The sequence below is a fragment of the Populus trichocarpa genome, chromosome 2 (assembly GCF_000002775.5).
Source record: "Populus trichocarpa isolate Nisqually-1 chromosome 2, P.trichocarpa_v4.1, whole genome shotgun sequence".
Taxonomy (NCBI): Eukaryota; Viridiplantae; Streptophyta; class Magnoliopsida; order Malpighiales; family Salicaceae; genus Populus; species Populus trichocarpa.
In genome coordinates this window covers 8,589,885-8,603,813 of record NC_037286.2, presented here as the reverse complement: position 1 = coordinate 8,603,813, position 13,929 = coordinate 8,589,885, and the positions used below count along the sequence as shown (strand labels likewise).

The window sequence follows — 13,929 nt, the reverse complement described above, 5'->3', positions numbered from 1 at the left end:
CAATCATTGAGCCCAGGGACGGATCCAGCATGTGGGCACTTGCCCACACTGCTCAAAAAAAAAATCCCATTTTCCTCTCATTTGGTAATTGGTATCTCGTTGGATAATATGATATAGTCATGTAGAATTTTAAGATGGATAAAAATGTCAAGAGTTGATTCAATTTTTTATGATATTCTAATAATCCCTTATTTATTTTATCTAAGTAAATAAGGGATTGTTTATTTAGATTAATCTTGATTCCAAAGTTAATTTAACATGTGAATAAACATGAGATTAAAGTATTGTTTGGTTGAAAATGTGTTAACGGTTGTTTTTTATTAGGAAATATATTAAAATAATATTTTTTATTTTTAAAAAATTATTTTTGATATTAATATATTAAAAGGATTCAAAATTTAATTTTAAACAAAATAAATTTATTTTAAAAAAAAAAACATGATTTCAAACTAGTTTTAAAATGAAGTATCAATAGTTTTCGGGTAGTGACATACATATTTCCCTCTTCTTTATTTCCCTCTTTTTTATTCCTTGGTACAGTTGCATCTGTACATTCAAATCTTAATACAATCATCTTACGAGCTCTATATTCTATTTTCTCTCAAACTTTATGCTTTACTTTTTATAACAATTTACTTTCGCTGCTCTCTGTCTCTTTCTTTACAACACAACTGATTGCATTATTTAATGCTTGTTTACAGTTTCTTTTAGGTTTTAATTCTTCTTTGTTGGATTTAGATTTTCTCTGTTTGTAAAGCCTCACAATTTATTATATTTTTCTATTTGAAGCCTTTAATTTTTTTAAAAATATATATATTATCAGCCCACTCACAAAGTCAAATCCTAGTACTTCTACCTTGTCAAAAAATGTTTGTGTTGTGTACATGCACCAAGCATTCCAAAAAAGTGGACACAGAACAAGTAAATATATGCAATATGGAAAGGACAAATACAATTAATCAACGCGTGCAGTCAGTTTTACTAGGTCTCAACGAACATCAATCTCTCCAGATTTCTTAATTGTTTGTGATTTTCAAGTGGATGGACCTACATGTTTGAAAAAAAAAACATCTCTTTTGACAATCTAGATCCTCCAAGCAACTTTCTTCTCCAGCTTCTATTATCTTATCTGCTCTTTGACATGGAAAAAGCATTACCTATAATCTAAATGGTTTAGTGTTTTTACTGTGCATTCCTTTATTATTTATCTTTATATATTTTACTGTGGACGGACTCTGAAAAATTTTATATTTTTTCAGTTTAGTCCTCCAACTTTGTTTTTGGAAGATTTAGTTGTAATTAAAGAGCAATTGATTTTAAATTCTTATGAAATGGTGAGATCAGAAGAGGAGAGACCGAAATGAAAAACATAGCAAACATGAGTGGCGTGCTATAAGTTATGAAAAAGATGCATTTTGATTCTCCAACTTAACCAATCACGCAAATTATACAAGTTCGGTCCCTCAATATTTTTCTAATTTTATTTTGGTATAAAAGTATATTTTTGTTATTTTTTGGTCCCTGGTTGAGAGAAGAGAGAGAGAGATCGTCAGATTCTGATGATAGAGAGAGAAACATGTTATTGATATCGATTTAGACCACCGAAATGGATGATATTTGTGTCAAATTGCTTCATTTGATGAGGGGAGTTCATATTAGGTGTTTTTGTTCCTTAAACGTTTGCGAAAAAACAGATCTAGGCTCGGGTTGAGTTTGGTTTTTGGGGCGGTTTTTTGAGGTCATGGATAGGTTTATCATGGTTTCTAATTAGGTGTTTTGGGTACAAAACTGGTTTTTTGGTCAAAAAAACCTTGAACCTAACTTTTCGACCACCACAGTGGCTAGAATTTGGGCAAAACAAACAACATGTCATCTAAATTTTAAAAAAAATGAGGCGGACGACATGTCATCCACTCCAGGTGCAGTTAAAAAAAGGGGCTCAGCCACGCGGGACTGTCATGCGCGTGGACACTGATGAAATTGGCTAGGCTAGCTGGCCTGACTCTTTTTTTTTTTACTAAATTTTTTATTTCAATTAATGCTTCTTTTTTTTGTTTTTTAAAAAACTTAATGATATTTACATTAATATCTTCTTTCTCTTTTATTTTTGTTTAGAGAGCCTCTTTTAAATGATGGTAATTTTTTTGTCATGCGTTTAATTTTCAAAGAGGTTTTTCTGATTCATCTATGGTTTTTTTTTTTATCTTTTGTATAGATGAACTATATATTTGAAAATAAAAAATATTTATTTTCATATAATAATTTTAATATGTGTAGCCTTACATATATTTTTTTTCTTTTTCTTTTATTCAATCAATTTAATATGTTTATCTATTTCTACTATTGTTTGATTAAATATAAAAATGTTTTAATAAACAAAAATTAGCAAACATGATCGGGTAAATATTTTGTCTTATGAAATTAAATATCTTAATTTACATGTCTCCCGATTTTTAAAATTTTATTTTTAGGTGTCGTTAATTTTTTTTATTTATTTATTAGCGCACATAGTTCTAAGTTTATTTGATTACATGTGTGTATAAACTTTTTGATTTGTTAAATTTTTTAAATTATAAAAATGCATTGAAAAAATCTATATATACAATTATTTTATAAAAAATAAAAATATTTAACTCGTAGCGGAACTCAAGTCCCATAACTATGATATTTTAAACTTTGTGCACGCTAGGGAAATCACCAACCCCAAAAGTAAATTACCAAACACAACTGTGATCATTTTGTTTTTCTTATTAGAGACTAAGATTTGAAATGTAATTCCAATTTGCAGTTATATTCTATGGTCATGGTCCCATTTTGAGAAGAGTAGTTGACTTGTTCGTTATTTGGGCAGTACTTTTAAATGTCAATTTGAGCCAAATGATACACGAAATCTAGCTTTGACCTATGCTCACAAAATAACAAAGCAAAATATTAAAAAAAAAAAAACATATACCAAGAAAAAAGTGTAAAAATGCATATGAGTTGTTTGGATTATGATATTAGAATGAGACTTATATTCGTCTGTGTTTTTTAACTTTTTTCTTTATTCTCTTAATGTTTAGCATTACTCCTAATAAAATGAGGTGATAAAAAAAATCCAATTTTTTGTTAAATTATATATAAAATAAAATTAAAGGTCTTCTTTGTTAAATTTAATCAATTGAAATTATCATATAATTGATAATAAATTTACCTAAAGATCTATTCTTTTATTTTTTTTTATTGTCAATTTTCAGAGATTAAATATGCATTTATTTATATAATCCAATTTTTATTATATTCACATGTTGATCGCATCTAAATAATGTTTTATATGACTTTATATTTTTTTAATTGATTCAAATATAATATGCATAATTTTGTAGAAAAAAAAGTCTTTAGGTCAAACAAGTTACGAATGAAAAAAATCTGAAATTAAATATTGATCTAAGAAAATTTGTTATAATTTATTCCAAAGAATTGGGTAACATATTCATGTTTTAAGAAATTAAAAACTGCATAATAATTGAGACAAAAATATCAGATTCGAAGGAATGTGAGGGTTTGTAGATATTTGTTATATAAAGTAGGTATGTATAAATTGGAGCGATAAAATCTATTACTGCAGTAGATTCTACTATTATGATTGTTTGATCAGTGTAGTAAACCAGATAATTTAATTAATCTAGTTTACTCCAAGGATTAGAGAATGAGGGTAATTAAGGTGTAAAAAATTGACTTTTCGAATAAGGTAATTAATTACCTACCTTAATTACATTAATTTTTTTTATCCGACCTAAATTAAAATTTGCTCAATTTTACGCAATCCCGATTAGATGACCAAGTAATTCAGGTAATTGAAGAAAAAAATTACTTGTTACCAGTTTGTTTAACTAAAATATTTAAAAGAAAATATTATCAACTAGCCAAAATTAGGTACAAGTCAAGGCCCATTATAATTTCAAAAATTTATAAATCAAAAACAAAATATAATTCGGGCACCCAAATTTATTTTTAACCATTACTCAACTCTACCCAAAAAATTTCAAATGATTACCTCAATTATCTATTCTCTAATTTATTTATTTTTTATAAACCTCATGTATTTTGGATTTCTTGTATAGTACTGATCACTCTAATTTTACATGAGTTACCATTAACTAACAATATGGTAGGTTATAAATATCATCTCAATCCATTTAAAACGTATACTACGTCTTTCAATTCAGAAGGAGAGGGTGTCAATCCAAATGATCATTCACATAACACAATTTAATTATAAACACCAATAGATGTGATTGTCCGTCCATTAATAGACAGTCTAAGCAAAGCCGCCACGTCTTTTAGTGTCGGTATCATCTTCTCATGTCTAAAATGCAACGTGTTTGTGTCACGTTTCAATCACTCAATCAGTGCATAGACCAAACCGTGGTCAAGTTTGAGTTGGTCTAGACAACTAACATATAAAAACCTTGTTTGAAACACATATGGATGAACCCACAAATATAGTATCATCCGCCTATGTGTACGACAATCAACAACTATTCCAAGATTTGTTTCCTTTATTGCCAACAACAACCTAAGTAAATTTTCAAAACACTCCTCATGTGAACAAAAAAGATGTTCGAGCACCTTTTGTTTTACAACTCATGTTTTGTCATATGATATTTTATACTTGTAATGCGATTTAGTTTCATCCTATATGCTTGCAACTGTTATTGAAAGATTATTCATAATGAGGGTTGATATAGCATTAGCAATAAAAAAAAATTTCAAGTCGATGGTGGTCTTTTTAAACAAAGATTGAAACGCATGTGTATGGTTCTTTTAACTTTGTTATCTCAAATAAATCCGATATTTTATGATATTCTCTGTGCAAATATCACTTACATTTAGGTGTTTGCACACATTGTAATTGAATAAATGTAAAGTTTGGTTGTTGGACTCAGTATTCAATCAAATATGCAATGTGTCACCGTTTAACTGCATTAACCAATTTATTTTTACTAATAAATATTTGTTCAACCTCCAAATCATACCATTCTGACATACATTTATGACTAAATGCTCAATTATGAGACATAACAAAACTAGAGGTAGAAGCATCTCCAAATTTAGAAACAGAATGAATGATTTCATCATCAACAACATTTAATATCACATTAGGGTCTAACGTATCATCAGCTTCATTGTCATTAAGCTCAAGATAGTTAAATCCATGTTGATCATCATGCGTTGGTTAATTATATTATTAGTTGATTCCAACATTCCACATAAAATCTCTAATTCGACAACTTATCTAAATTAAACACAATACATAATTAATTGAAAAAATATTTCATAATTAATTTAACTTATTTTCATGTTCAACTATATTAATTCAATCCTAATTGATGGTATTCTAAACTAATTTATCATTAATTGAACAAACCCTAAAGTCATCATAAACCCTAAATCCTAAACAACTATTTCATTTCAACTAAGCCAAACAAATTCATAGCAATGTAGTATGTTGACCTTGCTTGTGGAACTAGAAAAAAATCGGGGTTTTGTTGACAGCGGTGGTGGCAAGGGCCGAAATGATAGATTTTTTTATAGAAAAACAATCAATGATGCTTAATTAAAGACTAAGATATGTTTGATTTTTTGGTGTTTTAATAGGAGAAAAAAACAGGTGTTTGGTGGGTTTTTTAGAGAGATATGAGTGGGGGTGTTGGTTTGTTGAGAGAGGGAGGAAGGGAGGGGGGCTGCTTCTAATTCTCTGTTTTTATATTTGTGTTCGCGACATGTTAAGTTGTTACGTTTTAGAAAAATAACATGTTTAAATAACATGTTAATTTCTAAGCACAATAATGTAAAATACATCATTTTACTAAAAAAAAAAACTCAAATAATATTTATTCTATCAAAAATTTTAATTTATGGTGCTAATTTTTTAAAAAAGAAATTCATGGAAAGGCAATTACTGCCTTTTTTACGAAGAAAACTAAAAGGCACACACACCCTATTTATCTAGATGTAGCCTCTTAGCAAGTCATGATCACGGAGAAAGAAAACGAGACAAAGTGCATATGCATGGTTACGTGCAATGAACAACGGTAGTTTTGACAGTAAAATTGGCTCATAGTGTGATATTACTACATGTTGCTTTTGTGGGTCAACATACTACACAGCTGTAATGGCTATCTTTTTGTCCCCAATTTCCTTGCCAATTCGGCTCTTCCATTAATTAGCTGTGCATGCACCCAGCGACCTGAAATGAATGGTCCAGACTAGGATTCGCCATGAATAAAATTGACTAAACAACTGGCTCATAAAAATGTAATTATATTAATGGTAGCCCGGCATCGGAGTCCTTCATTTTTCCTGATGGTGGGTGCATGGTTGTTTACTTGTTTGATAGAGAAACTGGATGTGGCAATTAAGCTTTAATGACCACTTGACATTGACCGAAAGTGAATCCAATGGAGACGTGCAAGACCTATCAAGCCATGTTAATTAATTAAATTTTAGCTTATTGCCGAAAGATTCGACGTTTATTTTTCATATTATTATTGAGTTTTCAAATTAATCTAAAATTAGATCAGACTGTAATAAAATTATATATGCTTTGTATATATACTAATTCATATGGATGGTTTGTTTTGAATTCGATTAAACAAAAATTGAAAATTTGGCTAAAAATACCGAAAATATAAAGCACCTTCGGTAAAAATAAAAAAAAATAATACAGATCGAGCTTCAGTAAAAAGTTGCACATTTTTGCATAGACTGCCTCATATGCCAACCCCCATAATTAATCAGCAAGACGCACAAGCACTTCAGGACTTATGCCGTCAGAATACAATTTGGTTCGCACATTAATCCATTAATAGAGGTAACTTACGATAAACAAATAATATTCATCCCAGAGCTTAGGTTAGATGGTGAAAAAAATTTTTAAAATTTTAATTTTAAATGTTATGTTCAATATCTTTAAAAAAAAATTATTTTTTTGAATACATTAAATCGATATGAGAATTGTGTTTTTATTTAAAACCGTTTGGAAAAGAAGACTAGTCTTAATTGCATGTAAATCATCAAATAAAATTAAAAAAATACAAATAAATATTGTTAATATTTGACTACAAATCTTTGGTAATTAATTCTTGCTTACAAAATAAAAGAAATTCTAAGACCGTGTGAGAGCCCGTGTGTTAAATCTCTTGGGCTTAAGAAATTCTAAGACCTCCGTAATGAGCTGGCAAATTATAATCCAATAGAATGGTTTGATAGTAGAGGCCCATAACGGGAGTAAACTCGCCACGTCCTTCTTCTAGATCGTCGAATTGAACCTTCCATTTTATTAGAGCTGGGCTATGGCATTACGGTAAAATTTTAAAACCCATAAACTAGAAAACTCTAAGCGATGGAATCTCTCTTGCTCTCTCTCTAGACACAAAAATCTTAGTTTTCATTTGCCTTGCTCTTATTTTGTCTTTCTTTTTTACATTTACTTACTTTTCTTTTTTTTATGATATTTACTTGTTTTAATAAGGTTATGTGCTTCTTTCCTAATTTATGGTAGTTTATCGTTACAACTTTACATGGTTGGCATATAACAAAAACCTAGATCATGTGAGAAAAGTCTTGTACATGTATTTTAATTTATTGCGGGTTGTAATAATGAATTGAAAATTATTTCCTTAAAAAAAAACCATACAATATTGTCTTTCAAGGGTAAAATGGTTTTCTTATTTGATCCTTTTATCATTCTAGAATTGTTTAAGGGTATATTTGTTATTTTCGCTATTTTTGGAGAAACGAAATTATTTTATTACCCTTAAAAAAAACAAGAAAAAATACATTTAGCTATGTTCTAGGGGCGTTTTTGATATTTTACATTTCTTACTATAATATAATGATTCTCTTGCCCTTGAAAATGATATTTCAATAGCTTTGCTGCAAGGCTTGTTTGTTATTTCACTTGGTGTTTTTTTGTAATAATTATTTGGATATAGGGGCAAAGCGGTATTTTCATAAATAAAAACAAAAAATATCTCAGTGGGTTATCATTTCTAGATTAGTCTCAAATTTACTTGGTTGTGGGGTTTAATATTTCTTAATAAATAAATAAAAACAAAAAACTCAAATCTTATTGCATGTTTCTTTACAGCTCTATATTTTAATCTTAGTAATTTATTAGTTTTTCTACTTGAAAAGCTAAATTATTTTTGCTCTTGAATCCAAATCACTAGTCCTTACTCCGTTTTATACGTGGAGGCCCTTGATCTTATCGCCTACAACTGTTCTAGGAATAAAGATTTTATTAACAACAATATGCATCCAGCATAAAAGCAATCGTGTGATTCATTAATCACTATATATATATATATATATATATATATATATATATATATATATATATATGCACACACAATAAAGATATGGAGTACAAGTTGAGGCTCAAGAAGAAGATTCTGTACAATCATACCAGTAATTCTTATTTCAATGCATACACGAAGGCATCTAGTGCACGTTTCTGATGAGTGATCACTGGATCTCAATAGTCCAGCCTTTCTTATCCTCGATGACTCCCGTTTTAATTCCTTCAAGAATCGAGTAAAGCTTCTGAGACACGGACTCTTCTCCGACGTTGTACTCAACTCTGCATTTGCACAGGTTTTTATATGCTAATTGAAGTAATTGATTGGTAACATTATTTAGTTGATGCCACAAAAAAAGAGAGGAATTAACAATTCTTTTTCAATTCTGACAGTAGTTATCAGAGGTATATATGCTCTGTAGAAGTAGTTGTTTACCTCCTATCCTGATATGTAATCGTGCCCACAGGGGCAACACCTACTGCAGTTCCCGTGCAAAAAACTTCATCGGCATCCATCAATTCGTCCAATGGAATTGCACGTTCCTCGACCTGGTTCAATTTCACATTGTATATTTCAGAGCGAGTCCTCAGAGCAATGGACTGAAATCTTACAATCCATGTTCCAGGCTTACAGTATGCAAGGAAAAAAAAAACAGAGAGAGAGGGGGGCAAATAACAAATTAATCTCCAGACAATTAATCATCTCTGAATAAAGTCTTCCAAATTTTCACATTTGGACCTATCCAGGTTTCTCAATTATATCCCTTCATTCATATCTCGTTAACGAATCCTGTCGAATTATATGTTTTAAGCGATAAAAAAAAAAAAGAGGCTTCACTTTGACATTTTTTTCTTGAAGCTTTGTACCAGTTTTAGATATAAGGCTATAGTTGAGAACAGTGCGTACTTTAAGAACTCAATTGATGAAAGTTACTACTTGAGGACTCGATGATATGGGATTGTAATTGGAGGATTTAATAGTCGTTTTCGCAAGATTTTATTTGATTTCTAACAAAAAGAAAGCTGAAACAGGTTTTTGCATTTTGTCAAAAATAACTTTTTTACGCGTTCAAAACGCATAGAAATCCTGTAAATATGATATATCAGATTTTTACCGAGTAATCCTCTAAACGCATAGAAGTCCAGGGTTACTTGTGTTTGAAGTTTGTAAGAGGGCAACTCCCTTTAGGAATGTTTTCTAGCTGACTAGTTTTTTGATCCGTTCGGTTTGCAGGGAGCCTTTTCCCTGTTGTTTTGTTTTTGTGTGCTGTATTGGGCTCTGCCATTTTAGTTTTCTTTGATACATGCAGCCTTCTTTCAAAAAAATAAAAACCTGATAGCCATGATCGAGAGCAATTTCAATGATGCTTCTTCGAGTGACCCCTGGAAGAATAGTCCCACTTGTAGCAGGACTAGAAATTATATTGCCCTGCATAGATTGATAAAAGATATAGTTCAGGATAAACACACCCAGATTGAAAAAAAAATAAAAATAAAAAGCCACCAATAAGGATGAATTTGAACGGTACCTTCACAAGGAAAATGTTGCAAGAAGAGACTTCTTCCAGATTTTTCTTATTGGCCGAGTCGAGGTACAAAACATCAGAAAATCCTCTGCTTTTTGCTCTGGCCATTGCTTTTAAAACCTAAAAGTAGAAAAAAGAAACCTTAATTATTTCCATAAAAATTGCAAACGTTGCCACGGTATTATAAGACTGCAAACAAATCCAAATTCAAGAGTGATCATTAGTTTTTTTTTTTTGAATTAATCATTTTAGAGAAGCATTCACTTACTGGTGCATAATTTGTGATGGATTTAACGCCTCCAGCTCCTCCTCGAGTAGCCCGATGAAACTCATCCTCAACATATAGGTTCAAGGGTTTCAAACCCTCCTATATGAAAAACAAGAAGAAGAAGAAGATTTATATAGATACGAAAGTCATCAAGGAATTTCAGCTCAGAAAGGAAACCGCACCTTGAAATAATTGCCGACAGGAGAAGCATATATGAGGAATGTGTATTCAGGTGCTGGTGCTAATCCCAGAATAGGACCACTTCCCATTAGCAAAGGCCTGATATACAAAGTCCCTTTCCCTCGAGGTGGAGTCTGTAAAATTTTGCATAGAATTACATAGAAAGATGAAAAGACTATATTTTATGAAAATATATTTTTTATTTTTTATTTTTTATTATAATGCTTTTCTAGTTTTTTTTTTAATTTGAAGGGAATATTTTTTTCTACTTCATTTTTTCTTATTCAATATTATTAGAATTTTCCGGTATTTTCTATACAAATAATTGTCATAGTCTTTTGAAAAGTGAAAATGTCAATGAATAATTAAGCATTTTGAAAATATCTAAGGCGGCCTATGTAAATATATTGTGTTTTCAGGATCAATGACGTGGAAACTCGTATAAAATATTAGAAATCTAAAAATAACCCACGCACAAAAAAATATCTTTTGATAAAAAAAAAAAATTGAACTTAAAACTAAAGTCCATGATGTGTTTTTGACTTCTTTTAATACGGGGATACTGGTACAAGTTTTTATTTTAAGGAAAATAGAATTTAGTTTTTTTTTACGAAACATGATGTTTTTTTTTTTGGAATGAGTAGTTTTCTTAGTTTGTTTTTTTCTACTTAATATCATTAGAATTTTTTATTTTTTTATATAAATAATCGTAAACTTGTAATTAAATATTTTACAAAGTCTTTTTAATCGATTTGATATGTAACAAACTTGTATCATCCTTCGTTTCCGTCACTGCCACTGTCACCATTAATATGTTGTTTTGCTTCCAGAAAACTGGTGAAATTTCATCAACAACATAGCAATAAAAGCGGAAGGACCATTACCCAGCGCTTGTTAGCGAGAGCAGTTTGTTTGACCGCGTCAATAATTTGATAAATGGAGGGGCAAGCCATGCACAATCTGTCAGCGCCCATCTTCATCCGCGTGGCATTTTGATCCAGACGAAAGAGAAGCAGGCGCCCATCTTCTGTTCTATATGCTTTTGTGCCTTCATAAAGTCCCTGAATACATTTTTTTACTCCATAAGGCATAAAGTTATTCCATAAGCCTCAAATTAATGGTGCCATGATGTGGGATTCTAAATCCAGTAGCTTTACGAAGTAGCGTACACAATCTGGAATAATTTCAATTCTTTAATTAAAAAAAAATTCAATTATTGAGAAGGGGTTAAAATTGCAGCTTGCCTGCCCGTAATTCAAGACTGCTGCTGAAGGGCTCAATTCAACATTTCCGTATGGAGCAAGCTGCCCTTGTTCAAACTTCCCATCACTGGAACATTTCATTGTGTACATGTAATCAGCTGGTGTGATGCCAAATCTGAGATTATCCCAGTCCACTTTAGCATACTCATCCTCGCTAGAATCACCACCAACGAACAGCAAAAATCCGAAAGCTTCTATTAGAGTCATAGAGTTATAACTGCCATGTCAACTTGAAAGAAAGGCATGAACATGAAGCACATAATTTGAATGCAATATCGTTGTGCTAATTACCTGTATGAATCTGGTCTGCTAACTTGTTGAAGAGCAGATGCTGCTTGTGATGTGTAGCAACTATAAGCTGCAATCTGCAAGGATCCACAAACAGGTAAAATTCTTGCTCAAAGCATCCAAATCAATAGGAAGTCAAATGAGATATCATAAGATAAACGAGAACAAATGAATGACCAAGGCATGACTCTGTTTCTTACACGCATAAGCAAACAAGAAGACAAAGTATATCCTCTGAAACCAATCAAATTGAACATGATTTAATTGTAATTAAAAAGAAGAAGAAGAAGACTAAGTACATCCTCTGAAACCAATCAAAATGAACATGATTTAATTGTAATTAAAAAGAAGAAGAAGAAGAAGATACAAATCCAACGAGGAAATTAATACAGGTTTGCAAGCCATGTAATACACAAATACTCAAGGGATCATCAGTATATTGTGATCAATTTTACAGTGGCAATTTAATAAGGCTGGTCAAATTAAAAGATAAAAGATTTAAAAAGAGAAACCTCGGATAAAGAGGAAGTGATGGGTCGTAAAGATTGAACCAAACTGCGTAAGCCAGAATTCGTTTGAATCATGCCTGCCGTTCTCTCGGAATTACAGAGATGACTCAGAGTTGGGCAACAAAGTAACAGAGGTTTTTTGTAAACGGAAAGCAGGGAGAGGGAGAGGGAGAGGGAGAGAGATATTCAAGTTAATGGAGAGGAATGTTAAGGGCGAGAAAAAGCGAAGAGAAGCGCCAAATTTGTAGAGACAATTTTTCACCACCCAAGTATATTCTATCGGGTAAAAAAAACAGAGATGATAAAGATAAGAAGAAACAAGATAGGAAAAAAAGAAGATAGAATTACCTTTGGCAATGATTAATAAAATATATTAATAGTGTTTATATCATGTCTGGTTATAATAAGTAAGATATAATAAAATATAAATAATATTTTTTTTTATTTTTAATATATATTGTTGTTAAATTTTTTTTTTTTAACTTTAGTTTATAGTGAGTATTGAAATTAATAATATTATAATAACTCTAGTTATAAAACTAAGATTGAATTGACGGATTAACCCTCCCGATCCGTGACTTGAAACTTGTCTTGGATCGACTTACTAGTAGGATTTTAAAACTATAATAATAATTATTTTTATTTATATGTTGACTCGAGTCACTTTGTGTTGACCCTTTCAAATTGTGACTTGAGCCTTGTTCTGATTGACCCCCGGGTTGGGTTTTAAAATTATGGTAATAATAATTTTTATCTTTACACTAATTCAAGTAAACCCGAATTAACCCTCTTGATCCATGACCTGGCCTTGACCCGATTGATCTCAAATCAAGTTGTAAAACTATGATAATAACCTTTTTAATTTTATGTTAACTCGAGTTGACCCTCCTAGCACGTGACATGGGCTTTTTCTCGGGTCGACTCTCGAGTCGGGTTTTAAAACTATGATAATAAATATTTTTATCCTTACATTGATTCGGGTCAACGATCAACCTCACTCATTACCCTTTCACGGGGTCAACTCTCGAATCGAGTTTTAAAATTATGATAATAATCATTTTTATTCTTATGCTGGCTCGAGTTAACCCGAATCAACCCGACTCGTAATTCGAGCTTTGCCTCAAATCGATCCCGAGTTGAGTTTTAAAATTATGATAATAATCATTTTATAGTGATATTTTAAGAATAAAAAAATATATTATTTTTTAAAGACATGGCATCTTTGTACATCTTATTTTAGAAGTATAAAATTTTTAAAAATATAAAAATTCACTTTTAAATTATCTAAAAAATAAATTTATCTTTATCTTTATTTCTTTAATTAAACACGTTTTGTTTTCATGAGCATGCTCATTATCTATTGTTTTCGGATGACAGCATATACCCAAAATAACCTTTTACTTTTCCCATTTTTTTAATTGGCTCAAAATAGATCCAGAAGGCGAAAAAATATAAAAATCGGATATGGATAAACCATGTGGATCAATATGCCTTGTCAGACAACCGTTGCCCATACAGTCTTTTTTTAATGAAAACCTTTGCCCATCTTCAA

At 30.7% G+C, this 13,929-nt stretch overlaps 1 protein-coding gene across 2 annotated transcripts; it reads right to left on the bottom strand.

Moving 5' to 3' along the window:
* Positions 1–8,398: 8,398 nt before the first annotated feature.
* Positions 8,399–12,603, bottom strand: LOC7467241 (branched-chain-amino-acid aminotransferase 2, chloroplastic). Of its 2 annotated transcripts, none has more exons than XM_002301100.4 (10): positions 12,381–12,603; positions 11,872–11,945; positions 11,563–11,734; positions 11,203–11,379; positions 10,321–10,452; positions 10,139–10,237; positions 9,874–9,990; positions 9,678–9,773; positions 8,781–8,893; positions 8,399–8,626 (listed from the first exon to the last, which is right to left on the bottom strand). In XM_002301100.4, the coding sequence occupies exons 1-10, from the start codon at positions 12,450–12,452 to the stop codon at positions 8,512–8,514; spliced, it is 1,167 nt and encodes a 388-aa protein (XP_002301136.3). In that variant the 5' UTR covers positions 12,453–12,603; the 3' UTR covers positions 8,399–8,511. The 2 variants fall into 2 exon arrangements, with proteins under 2 accessions (XP_002301136.3, XP_024450432.1); XM_024594664.2 differs by having other exon boundaries at positions 11,563–11,774; positions 12,381–12,424.
* Positions 12,604–13,929: the final 1,326 nt, after the last annotated feature.

What these genes read in the sequence shown, in the direction of transcription:
- LOC7467241 (XM_002301100.4), bottom strand. Translation starts at nt 12,452, where the DNA reads ATGATTCAAACGAATTCTGGCTTACGCAGTTTGGTTCAATCTTTACGA. An exon ending in CTCTCGCTAACAAGCGCTGG is followed by an intron (nt 10,453 to 11,202) that starts GTAATGGTCCTT and finishes AAAATTTTACAG; the next exon opens with ACTCCACCTCGAGGGAAAGG. An exon ending in GCAACATTTTCCTTGTGAAG is followed by an intron (nt 9,774 to 9,873) that starts GTACCGTTCAAA and finishes CAATCTATGCAG; the next exon opens with GGCAATATAATTTCTAGTCC.